The sequence below is a fragment of the Rana temporaria genome, chromosome 1 (genome assembly GCF_905171775.1).
Source record: "Rana temporaria chromosome 1, aRanTem1.1, whole genome shotgun sequence".
Taxonomy (NCBI): Eukaryota; Metazoa; Chordata; class Amphibia; order Anura; family Ranidae; genus Rana; species Rana temporaria.
This window is the reverse complement of record NC_053489.1, coordinates 404,383,522-404,397,398: the sequence shown is the minus strand read 5'-3', so window position 1 is coordinate 404,397,398 and position 13,877 is coordinate 404,383,522. Positions and strand designations below refer to the sequence as shown.

At 40.4% G+C, this 13,877-nt stretch overlaps 1 protein-coding gene across 1 annotated transcript in view; it reads left to right on the top strand.

The window, feature by feature from the left end:
* Positions 1-13,877, top strand: part of EFNA2 (ephrin A2) — a 394,309-nt gene that overhangs the window by 294,567 nt on the left and 85,865 nt on the right. The window contains exon 2 of the mRNA XM_040323691.1: positions 3,731-4,023. Coding sequence (XP_040179625.1) covers positions 3,731-4,023 — 293 coding nt within the window. The remainder of the gene's footprint in view (positions 1-3,730; positions 4,024-13,877) is intronic.

Below are 13,877 nucleotides of genomic sequence, written 5' to 3'. Positions count from 1 at the left end.
ATGTTGGGTCGTATGTACGACTATGCGATGATGACAATTTTTTATTAGAATATCATGTTTATTAGTACATATACACATGTTGAGTCATAACAAAATACAGTGAATAAATAGTATTGCTCCTTAGTAACTCTGAGCAGTTTAAGTATGTGTGTGCATGTTATCTCAAGAACAGTTCTCCTTTAACCACTTCAGCCCTGGAAGGATATACCCCCTTAACCACTTAAGCCCCGGACCAATATGCTGGCTAAAGACCCAAGGGGTTTTTACAGTTCGGGACTGCGTCACTTTAACAGACAATTGCGCGGTCGTGCGACGTGGCTCCCAAACAAAATTGGCATCCTTTTTTCCCCACAAATAGAGCTTTATTTTGGTGGTATTTGATCACCTCTGCGGTTTTTATTTTTTGCGCTATAAACAAAAATAGAGCAACAATTTTGAAAAAAATTCAATATTTTTTACTTTTTGCTGTAATAAATATCCCCCAAAAACATATCTAAAAAAATTTTTTTCCCTCAGTTTAGGCCGATACGTATTCTTCTACCTATTTTTGATAAAAAAATCGCAATAATCGTTTTACGGTTGGTTTGCGCAAAATTTATAGCGTTTACAAAATAGGGGATAGTTTTTTTGCATTTTTTTATTTTTAATTTTTTTTACTAGTAATGGCGGCGATCAGCGATTTTTTTCGTGACTGCGACATTATGGCGGACACTTCGGACAATTTTGACACATTTTTGGGACCATTGTCATTTTCACAGCAAAAAATGCATTTAAATGGCATTGTTTATTGTGAAAATGACAGTTGTAGTTTGGGAGTTAAACACAGGGGGCGCTGTAACATTTAGGGATCACTGTGTATGTGTTTACTAGTGTAGGGGGGTGTGGCTGTAGGAATGACGTCATCGATCGAGTCTCCCCCTATAAAGGGGATCACCCGATCGATGCGCCGCCACAGTGAAGCACGGGGAAGCCGTGTTTACACGCGGCTCTCCCCGTTCTTCAGCTCCGGGGAGCGATCGCGACAAATAGCCGCGCCGTCGTCCCGGATCGCTCCCCGAGCGGACCCGACCTCCGCATGTACCGGGGGGTCCCGATCGGACCCCCCACCCACGTCTGGCAGAGGACGTACAGGTACGTGATTGTGCCTGTCCGTGCCATTCTGCCGACGTAAATGTACATGAGGAGGTCGGGAAGTGGTTAATGACTAGGCCATTTTTTGCGATACGCGGTACCTAAACAAAATTGATGTCCTTTTTTTCCCCACAAATAGAGATTTCTTTTGGTGGTATTTGATCAGCTCTGCTGTTTTAATATTTTGCGCTATAAATAAAAAAAAAGTGAAAATTTTGGAAAAAAAAATACATTACTTTCTGCTATAATACATATCCAAAATAAATAAATAAATAAAAAACAAATGTATTCATCCGTTTAGGCCAATATATATTCTTCTACATATTTTTGGTAAAAAAAAAATCACAATAAGCGTATATTGATTGGTTTGCACAAAAGTTTTAGCGTCTACAAAATAGGGGATAATTTAGGGACTTTTAATTATTTGTATTGTTTTTACTGGTAATAGCGGCGATGTGCAATTTTTAGCGGGACTGCGACCTTGCGGAGGACAAATCTGACCGTAAGTGACACTTTTTGGGGACCAGTGACACCAATACAGTAATCAGTGCTAAAAAAATGCACTGATCAATGTATAAATGACACTGGCAGGGAAGGGGTTAAAGGGGTTGTAAAGGTTTGTTTTTTATTTTCTAAATAAGTTCCTTTAAGCTAGTGCATTGTTGGTTCACTTACCTTTTCTTTCAATTTCCTTTCTTAATGTTTTTTTTTCTTTGTTTTCTTTGTCTGAATTTCTCACTTCCTGTTCCTCCTCGGTAAGCTGTTCTGGCTGACTAACATCCATGGGTGATGGGGGCAAGCTTACTGAGGAGAAACAGGAAGTGAGAAATTCAGACAAAGAAAAAAAACATTTAGGGAAATTGAAGGAAAAGGTAAGTGAACCAACAATGCACTAGCTTAAATGAACCTATTTAGAAAATAAAAACTAAACCTTTACAACCCCTTTAACCCTAAGGGGCGATTAAAGGGTTAACTGTGTTCCCTGGGTGTGTTCTAACTGTGTGGGGGATGGGCTTAGTGGGACAACACAGAGATCGATGTTCCTAATTACTTGGATTGTTGTCCCCTGTCAGAACTGGGATCTGCCTTGTTTACATAGGCAGATCAGCGTTCTGCTTCTCTGTGGAGTGATGGCAAGTTGCTGGTGGACATGTATGAATGGACGTACAGGTACGTTGTTTCATACAGCCGGTCCGCCCTGCCACAGTTTATGTGTGGTGGGCAGTCTGGAAGTAGGTAAAGGCTTATTTTTTCTACCTTAATGCATTCTCTGCATTAATAAAAAATAACTTCTATGTTCAACTTCCCCCAAGCCCCCCTAAATACTAATACCTAAGCCCAATCTCAATCCAGCTCTGTGCCCAAATGCAGTGGCAATCTCTTTCTTCCTCATGACTGGACATAGAGGAAGCAGCAGGAGCCATTGGTAGCTTCCTATGGTGGCACAGAAGAGGAAGAGCTGAGTACACTAGCAGAGGACTCGAGAAGAGGAGGATTGGGGCCACTCTGTGCAATCCCTTTGCACAGAGCAGGTAAGTATGACATGTTTTTTTTTATTATTTTAAAGTGGTAGTAAACTCTTTTCTCAAGCCTCGTACACACGACCGAGTTTCTCGGCAAAAAACAGCAAGAAACATGCTGGGAGATATTTTTTTGCCGAGGAAACCGGTCGTGTGTACATTTTCGTCGAGGAAACTGTCGAGAAACTCGACGAGCCAAAAAGAGAGCAAGTTCTCTATTTTCTCGACGGGAATGGAGAAACTTGCCTTGTCGAGTTCCTCGACAGCCTAACAAGGAACTCAACGAGGAAAACGATTTGTTTCGCCCGTCGAGTTCCTCGGTCGTGTGTACGAGGCTTTATACTTTTTCCTACAGGTAAGCTTATAATAAAGCTTACCTGTAAGTAAAATGAATATCTCCTAAACGTGCACAGTTTAGGAGATATTCCAGTGGGCAGCAGTGCCCCATACTGTCCCTTCAGAGCTCTATGCCACAAACCCAGAAGGAGGTAATGATGGAAGCTCTGTCAGCAGTGACAGTGCGCTGCTGGAGGGTTTTAAGGTGAGTCTCTCATAATGTGCTAGTGTGCAATGTATACTAGCACATTGTGATATTACATTGCACCACTTACCTCTTTAAATTTCCAATTTCCATTGTAGCATAACGTTTTTTTTGCCATGTCTAATACGATAAATGATCCTACTACTATATTTCAGTTTTAAAATGAAATATTTTGCATTAATTGAGAGACCATCTGAATATTTTACGGCGTATATTACTGCCAGAAAGGAATTTGTACAAAGAAGCATAATCCTTGAGTCAATGATACAAAATTGAATCCAGATTATTTTTTAATCTAATCAATGATCTATTCATAGCAAGTGTTTATTTCCTTTGTTCCTTTTCATTCAGCTGTATTCTTTTTTGTTCTGAAATGCATACGCTTCCATTACTATAAAGCGAATTGGATCTTTTCCAACAGAAAAGATGTTTTTTAATCTGCTAGCTTTTGTCTGACCATGAAAATCCTGTCTACAGAGAAATTACTGCGAAGGAGAAATGAAACTGAATATCTGACTTTTCTCTTTCTTTTCCTTAGGTTCCATCATGGTGACTACACTGTGGATGTGAGCATCAATGATTACCTGGATATTTACTGCCCCCATTATGAAATTCCTCTCCCAGCAGACAGGATGGAGCGTTACATTCTTTATATGGTCAATTATGATGGCCATGCCTCATGCGACCATCGGCAGAAGGGGTTCAAACGATGGGAATGCAATCGTCCAGATTCCCCTAATGGACCACTGAAGTTTTCTGAAAAATTCCAGCTGTTTACGCCATTCTCTCTGGGGTTTGAGTTTCGTCCTGGACATGAATATTATTATATTTGTAAGTACCAAGCAAGCTCGCATATTTATAAGCTTCATCTACCATTCATTTTATTATATACTGGTACCATTTTTTTGTAAATATCAGACTCTTCATCAAGATTAAACAAACATGTTCAAATGTTGTGTTGTTCAAAGATCATATAAAAAAAGTGATGTTCAAAGATAATATAAAACAATTTATTTTATCTGGTTAGTCTAACCAAAAAAATAATAAAAAGTGCAACTTTGAACCTCTATAAATATTTATTAAAGCATATAGGGGATGATCCACAAAAGGATTACGCCGGCGTAATTTTAAATTTCCCGCGTTGTATCTTTGTTTTGTATCCACAAAACAAGATACGACGGCATCTGGGATCGATCCGACAGGCATACGTCTTAGTACGCCGTCGGATCTTAGATGCAATTTTTCGGCGGCCGCTAGGTGGCGTTTCCGTCAAAATCCGCGTCGAGTATGCAAATTAGCTATTTACGGCGATCCACGAACGTACGTCTGGCCGGCGCATTTTTTTACGCTGTTTTCGTTCGGCTTTTTCCGGCGTATAGTTAAAGGTGCTGTTATGAGGCGCACTCAATGTTAAGTATGGCCGTCGTTCCCGCATACAATTTTGAAATTTTTACGTCGTTTGCGTAAGTCGTTCGCGAATAGGGATTTGCGTAGAATGACGTTTCCGGGTTAATTTCGAGCATGCGCACTGGGATACCCCCACGGACGGCGCATGCGCAGTTTTAAAAAAACGTTGCTTAAGTCGGGTCACGACGTATTAACATAAAACACGCCCCCATTACATCCATTTGAATTCCGCGCCCTTACGCCGCCAGAGATACACTACGCCGATGTAACTTACGACGCAAATTCTTTGTGGATTCGAAAAAAAAAAAAGTTGCGGTGACGTATCTTAGATACGCTGCGCCCAGCGTAATAATGCGCCCAGGTACGTGGATCTACCCCATAGTGCAAATATACCATGTACGGGTGAGAAATAATTATGAATGGTGCCAATAATCTGTGTATCCCAAGGCCATCCTTGGGATACACAGATTGATCCTCCTAGTGGGATCACCACAGATAATGCTGCGTACACAAGATCAGGCTTTTGCCCGGCCAAATCACATTGGAATTCCGATGGAAAAATATAGAACATGTTCTATATCTCAAGTGCGATGGAATTTATTGAAATATCCAATGAAAAAACTCAGATGGGGCTACACACGATCAGAAAATCCGATGGAAAAAGTCCGTCTGACTTTTTCCATCGGAAATTCCGATCGTGTGTACGGGACATAAGAGTGTTTATTTTGCATTAAGTGGACATCACGATTGTTGTGTGTATGGTCGATTGGCATACACATGAGACACAGTTTTTCTTACTGAGACTTTTACATTTTGTTCTGTGTTGGAATGTTAACTTTTTCAGTGAATTCCATTGCACATTGATATTTGACACTGATTGTTAAATGTATGGTTGATTGACATCATTTTGTGTACACGGAATATATTTATACATTGTGATTTGTCAAAGACTATTGACACTTTTCATAATTATTTGTCACCTGCACATAGTATATTTCCGCTATATGTTTTAAATGATTATGTTTGTGATCTATTGTTATTATTACATAGAAGTTTAGCACCACATTTTTTAAATATTTTCATTTACTTCTTGTTATCTTTTTTATACATTTTTATATTTATTTGGTATCAGAATTTACGTGCTAGCAGCTTTACAATATAGACCTATTCTAGATCCAAGCTCAGATTCACTTTTTATATATTTATCTAACGAGTCTACACATTTTCGAAGATGTTCTATATATGCTCCTGATTCTTATTTATATTTGAAAGTATATACTGTAACATATTATATTGATAAAAGGGCCTGATATGGTGGGCTTGCTAGATTGATCATCAAAAATCAGACAAATTATATACAGAGTGAAAAAGATTCTAGTGCATTCTTGTACGGTATTAACAAATAAATTCCCACAACAGTTCAGGCTCCATCTCTTATCACACCTGTTATGCAAAGTAATGACAAAAACACTACATGCCTTCGGGGAATTGATGATGAATGTGAGAACCAGTACTGAGGCTGTGTTCTCTCAAGTATAAATACACTTTAAAAGAAATAGAATTTATCCATTTTGTCCAATTCCTCTGATGTAACCAAACCCTCAGATACATTCCTAACTTGATCTAACAGCATCCAGCGATCTTATGCCTCGTACACATGGCCGGGATTTCCAAAGGGAAAACTGCAAAAAGAGCTTTTGCCTGGGAATCCCGGCCGTGTGTATGCTCCCTCGCAGTTTTTCCGATTGGAAAACTGCCAAAAACCGACGGCAATTCCCGTCGGGATTCCCAACTGACTTTTTCCCGTTGGAAATCCTGAGTGTGTGTACAAGGCAGAAGTCTTCAATGCCCTGCCTACACATTAGTGCTCCATTAGCTTCTAAAGGCAGGAGATGATTGGACACATAGTTTATGCAGTTGTAAAGCACAGGCACGGCCAGAACAGGTATCCCCACTGAAGGAAGTGTGAAAGTTTGGATTTCCTATCACTTTCTTTCCCAAAGACAGTGGTCACCAACCAAAATAGAAAGAGTAAATCACAGAAAGCAATTAAAACATGACCCTCCACGTTCTATCCAAAATTGAATAAAGTTTTGACTGTAGATGTACTTTAAAGCAGGGATCTCCAAACTACGTCCCCTAGCTGTTGCAGAACTACACGTTCCATGATACTTTGTAAAACTCTGACAATCACAGACATGACAAGGCTTGATGGGAATTGTAGTTTCTAAACAATTGGAGGGCCATAGTTTGGAGACCCCTGCTTTAACCACTTAAGGATCGCCTCCTGCACATTTACGTCGGCAGAATGGCACGGCTGGGCAAAAGCACGTACAGGTACGTCCTCTTTAAGTGCCCAGCCGTGGGTTGGGCCCGCGACACGGTCCTAAGCTCCGGGACCAGCGGACCCGATCGCCGATGGAGTCCCGCGATCGTTTCCCGGAGCTGAAAAACGGGGAGAGCTGTGTGTAAACACAGCTTCCCCGTTCTTCACTGTGGCGCCGTGATCGATAGTGTGTTCCCTTTTATAGGGAAACACAATCGATGACGTCACACCTACAGCCACACCCCCTACAGTTAGAAACACAAATGAGGTCACACATAACCCCTTCAGCTCCCCCTTGTGGTTAACTCCCAAACTGCAATTGTCATTTTCACAGTAAACAATGCATTTTTAATGCATTTTTTGCTGTGAAAATGACAGTGGTCCCAAAAATGTGTCAAAATTGTCCGAAGTGCCCACCATAATGTCGCAGGCACGAAAAAAATCGCTGATCGCCGCCATTAGTAGTAAAAAAAAATAAAAAATAAAAAAATGCAATAAAACTGTCCCCTATTTTGTAAATGCTATACATTTTGCGCAAACCAACCGATAAACGCTTATTGCGATTTTTTTTACCAAAAATAGGTAGAAGAATACATATCGGCCTAAACTGAGGAAAAAACATTTTTTGGATATATTTTTGGGGGATATTTATTATAGCAAAAAGTAAAAAATATTGCATTTTTTTCAAAATTGACGCTCTATTTTTGTTTATAGCGCAAAAAAATAAAAACCGCAGAGGTGATCAAATACCACCAAAGGAAAGATCTATTTGTGGGAAAAAAAGGACATCAATTTTGTTTTGGAGCCACGTCAGACGACCGCGCAATTGTCAAAGCGACGCAGTGTCGAATCGCAAAAACTGTCCGGGTCCTTTAGCTGCCTAAAGGTCCAGGTCTTAAGTGGTTAAAGTGTAGCTTCACTTTTGTTGAGAGGAAACAATCCCCTTTGGATGTTGTAGGCTTTAACAAGGGTTGCAGATTCCTATCATCTTCTGTTCTGAAGAAATAACTGTTTGTTTCACCAAATCCTTTCCAGACTGCAGTGTTAATCTTGTAGACAAAAAATATTTTTGTCAACTTAATTAACACTTTTTAAGTCGACTAAAATAAAACAATTCAGATGACTAAAATACAACTAAAACTTAAATGGCATTTTAGTCAAAAGACTATGACTAAAACTAAATCGAAATTTGACATCAAAATTAACACTGCACTACCACAAAAGAATAAGCAGGAGGCATCTACTAAGCTGCTGAAAGAAAAAATAAATAAGAGTGAGTGAGAAACTTATATAGCGCAACACATGCGAACTGAATCGCCTCTGGGCGCTTAGTATCAATTTTCTGAGTGAAGCCTCGTACACACGACCGAGGAACTTGACGGGCGAAACACATAATTTTCCTCGTCGAGTTCCTTGTTAGGCTGTCGATAAACTCGACAAGCCAATTTTCTCCATTCCCGTCAAGGAAATAGAGAACATGCTCTCTTTTTGGCTCGTCGAGTTTCTCGACAGTGTACACACGACCGGTTTCCTCTGCAAAAAAATATCTCCCAGCAAGTTTCTTGCTGGTTTTTGCCAAGAAACTCGGTCGTGTGTACGAGGCCTCAAACTTTTGCCCTCAGAAGAGATAGGTTTTGATTTTTCCTCTGAAGGCCAAGTGGTTCACCTCCAATCGGATGTTGGTTGGTAGAGCGTTCCATAATCTGGGTCCTTCGACTGCAAATCTCCGTTCTCCTTTGGACTTGTATCTGGCTTTGGGTATCTGGAGTAGATTTTGGTTGGTGGATCGCAGAACGTGATCGGGGTTGTGAGCTTTTAGTTTTTCGCATAGACATTGGGGGGCATTTCCTTGAACGCACTTATGCGTTAGACAGAGTGCCTTGAAAGTGATTCTGTCTTTTACTGGCAACCAATGAAGCGATCTCAATGTAAAATGTAAGTGAAAGGCTTTTTTTTATATTTAATGTTGGTAAATTATTCAGGTAATATGTGCAATGGCATTACAGCCAATAGAGTTTACAGTTTTTTTGGGGTTTTCTTATATTTTAAAGTTGCACTTTTGTTTATCAAAAAGCAATATTTTTGTTTGTTTATGAAACGTGGCTTTATTTATAAAGACGTTATATATCGCAGCAGCTAAATCTGTGTCTGTGTCAGGAAGTGAACAAATTCCTATTACAAGAGATGGCTAAAATGTTACTTTTGTCTTAGTGCAGACTTCTGCGAAAATCAGTACGTCAATTGCACAAGCAGAAAATATCGATACATCGTCATGCCACCAGCTTGTCATATTGCATTGAATTATTATTATTTTTTTACAGCAAATTACAGAGCCTGCCGATTGAATTGGAATGGTTATTTTTAATAACAACAAATTGCAAAATGGCTTATGTAGAAATTGCCTCTCCTTCCAGATACCCATTGCAGGCAGTTTAAAGGGTTTTACATTTCACTAATTAAATTCAGAGGACTTCCACTCCTGTACGGGGATGTCATGACCACCCACTAGTAAAGTCAAGTATTGTGTCTTATTCTATTAATATCATTGTCTTTAAACCCCCATTCACACCGGTGTGGCTTTGAATTTGTGCTACTTCAGTGCGATTTCAAAGCTGCACATCATTGCAATTTGCACTGCCGATTTCATTGCAACTTCATTTAACAGAAGTCTGTGCAAGTCACAATGAAATCAGTAAAAAGTAGTGCAGGATCCTTTTTTTATAATTGCTGCAACATGAGTCATGGTGATATGGAACTGTCAAACCGCATTACAAGTCGCACCGGTTTGAACAGGAGCGGAAACTTTTCAGAGGATGTATTCATACACTTTCTCCTAATGTGACATAAGAGGTGTAGCTTTTTCCCCCAAAAAATAAGTGATTGAGGAAGCTTTGCAGTTACAAAGTGCTGTGGTGATGCAAAACTAGTTTAATAATATGTTAACATTTTTGGTAGTGGAACAAGGGTCCTATTGTAACCTGCACAAAAACGCAGAGGATCAAATGCTGTGTATACATTTAAAATAAATATATAGATATTTTTAAAGAGAGAAAATCCTGGTAAGGTAATATACAGTATATACTTCAGCACAAATCCCATCTTCATGCAGGTTTTATCAAGGCAAAGTGAACATATTTCTTTTCATTCTCTGCCTCTGCGTAGCTAAATGGATTAGCCATTTTCTCTATTTCACATTATAATGCACTGAGAGAAGCGGTGTATATTGGCCCTTAGTTTGTTCACACAAGCTCTTCTGAATATTTTGCTTACTCTGTGATAGTGTTCTGGTTATTTCAGCAGCACATCACAGATAAGTCATGAGTAATGAATCAAAAATGTCCCATATGTCCAAATAATGAGCAACTTAGTCAATCATCGCTTCAAAGCGATATTTCAAGTATAAGATAATTGTCTGTGAAGAATGCAGTATTTTAGGGTCAGTAATTCAGGCCATTGTTTTGGGCTATTGTGGATGTATCGCCTGTGCTCTTGTAGTGCTTCTAGAATTTGTATAGCATGTTAAAAGAGCCCCCTTAGCACATAGACCAATTACAGTAATTGATACACAAAACATGGAAAATGGAATTGAACAGTTGCATTTTCTCTCTTAAGCCTTGTACACACGACCGGTTTTCTCGGCAGGAAAACTGCCAGGAGAGCTTTTGGCCGGGAATCCCGATCGCGTGTATGCTCCCTAGCAGTTTTCCTGACAGGAAAAATGCTGGAAAATAATAGAGAACCTGCTCTCTATTTTCCCGTTGGTATTCCCGGCAGAGTGTTTCCTGCCGAGAAAACCGGTCGCCTGTATGCTTACCTGAAGGGGAAATAAACCACGCATGCTCGATAACAATTTGACGCATGTGCGGTAGCATAGAACTTAATTTAGCCGGCTCGTCTTAGTCTTTGACGTTACTGCGTTTTTGCCATTCAAAAGAACGGGTCTTTTGTGTGGCCGTGTGTATACATGGCTTTTCAAGGCTAGCTTGGCAGGAATCCCATCGGGAAAACTGATGGTTTTCAAACAGACGGGATACCTGGCCATGTGTACAGGGCTTATGTGAGCAACATGTAGAGTCAATAGAGAAGACCCACCACAATAGAAAATTCCAGTGGGTGGAAGTTATTACAGATAAATTACCATCCAGGTATGACAAATTCGCAAGCTTTGTTCCACTTTAACTGTAGTAATACATTGCAATCCAGTTCCAGTTTCTGGGGTCACCTCCCCCTCCCCAAGTCCTACAAGCACTATTCATCGTCTCCACACTATAGCACTACTCTCTTTGTCCTTATACACTCCAGACACTGGTTCTCTTCTTTCTTTGAGTCCATCATGGACACATTCTCTTGGGTACAATATCGTATGCCTTTACACACACACACACCACTCAATAGGGGTGAAGGAAAGACTGCAACACTGTGACTTTATTTGTGCCACTTAAAGGGATGTAACAACATAGGAATATCAAAATATAAAAACAATTATTCGATTTATAATTGTATAAAAACCATAGTATCAAGGTACATAAATGCCAACTTTGGTAATGCATATCAAAGAATTGTAAGATGGAATAACACAATGCATTTCACATGATGCGAAGAAAAATGGCACAATGGATCAGTATCCCCTTGGGTGTGCCATCATGAGGATGATTTAACCACTTGACCACTGGGCACGAAAACCCCCTTAATCACCAGACCAATTTTCAGCTTTCGGTGCTCTCACAATTTGAATGACAATTACTCAGTCATACAACATTGTACCCATCTGAAATTTTTGTCCTTTTTTTCCCACAAATAGAGCTTTCTTTTGGTGGTATTTGATCACCTCTGCGGTTTTTATTTTTTGCGCTATAAAAGAAAAAAGACTGAAAATTCTGTAAAAAAAAAAAAAAATCTAGTTTCTGTCATATTAGCAGGTTATTTCTCACACACAGCATATGCATACTACAAATTACACCCCAAAACACATTCTGCTATTCCTCCCGAGTATAGCGATACCACATGTGTGCGACTTTTACACAGTGTGGCCACATAGAGAGGCCCAACATGCAGGGAGCACCATCAGGCGTTCTGGAACACCCAGGCCAATTTTGACATTTCTCTCCTACATGTAAAAATCATCATTTATTTGCTAAAAAATTACATAGAAACCCAAAGCATTATATATGCTTTTTTTTCAAAGACCCTAGAGAATACAATGGCGGTTGTTGCAACTTTTTATCTTGCACGGTATTTTCGCAGCAATTTTTTGAACGCGTGTTTTTTAAAAAAAAAACAGTTTTGTGCTTAAAAAAAAACAAAACAGTAAAGTTAGCCCAATGTTTTTGCATAATATGAAAGATGAAGTTACGCCGAGTAAATAGATACCCAACATGTCACCCTTCAAAATTGCACACGCTCGTGAAATTGCGCCAAACGTTGCTACTTAAAAATCCCCATAGGCGACGTATTGCAAGGTATTGGAGTATTGAGGGTATTGCGGAGTATTGGGGGGGTATTGCAGAGTATTGGGGGGGTATTGCAGAGTATGGGGGGGTATTGCAGAGTATGGGGGGGGGGTATTGCAGAGTATGGGGGGGTATTGCAGAGTATGGGGGGGGGGTATTGCAGAGTATGGGGGGGTATTGCAGAGTATGGGGGGGGTATTGCAGAGTATGGGGGGGATTGCAGAGTATGGGGGGCAGAGTATGGGGGGGTGGGTATTGCAGAGTATGGGGTGGGGTATTGCAGAGTATTGCACTCATCATTATTTTTATTTTGCAGAGTATTGCGCAGGGATGGCTGGATCTGTGACTGCAATTGTCACAGATCCAGCCCACAGTGCGGCAGCTGCTGCTGCCGCCCGATCCCCCCCCCCCTCCCTCTCCTCTCACACTGTACCGAACGGTACAGAGAGGAGAGGGAGGAACCGGCGTCATTACATGACGCCGGTTTGTTTACAAGTGATCGCGCCGTCATTGGACGGCGCGATCACGTGGTAAGGAGCCGCTTCCATTGGCTCCTTACCGCGATCCGTGTTGCTGCGGGTCCCGTGGACCCGCCGAGCGCCGGTGATCGCGTGTGCGCGCCCGCTCGGGCGCGCAATTGTGACTCTCTGGGAGGACGTATATTGACGCCCTCCTAGAGTTAGGGAACCGCCTTGTAGCCGTATTTCGGCTATAGAGCGGTTACCAAGTGGTTAAATGAGAACCTCTTGGTATGAGAAATAAAGAAGTAGTAGTACCATCATCCTAAAAGTCAGTTAGAATAGAATTAGGACTTAAGGGACCCCAAAGACCCAAAAGATCAGAAGAGAAGGGGGCAAGAGGACTATATCGGTACTGTATAGACAGGTAAACTCAGAGAGTAGTTAGGTAAAAGATATATATCAATTTATTAACATGGTATCAAAAAGACAAGCATAGTCATAAAATACATCAAAACGTGTGTGCCATCATGTCAGATTGGGCTTACTTGACAATGTCTCTGACATCATAACAATAGCGCCATTCTTTGCCACATTAAGGACCTCCCTGCTGCCACCTCTTGATTAGAAGTAGAAGAACCTTGTCATGTGAACGCAAGAAAAAGTTATGTCACTAGCAGCCATACATTTTATTTAAACATACTGTACATGGACAAAAGATCTTTTGATCCAAATCACATTTCAGTCCACCAAATCTCCAAAGGCTTGTTTGTCACTCAAACTATTCTGTCTGGGTTGGGAGCTTACAATATTATAGTTTTGTTTGTTTCCGGGAAGTTATACAGTGCCAACAGGGAAAAGTAAGGTGTGGCATGAGCAGTAAATACCACAACCAATAACATTTAACTTCTGTTTATGTTACAAGATAAAACTATTAAATAGAACACCAGTAGCCTTTTCTAATTTCTTATACTCACACTAATGTCTGTACACAATATATACTGTACAGTACATATGTTCTGGTCACAGAAACAGTGGTCAGTG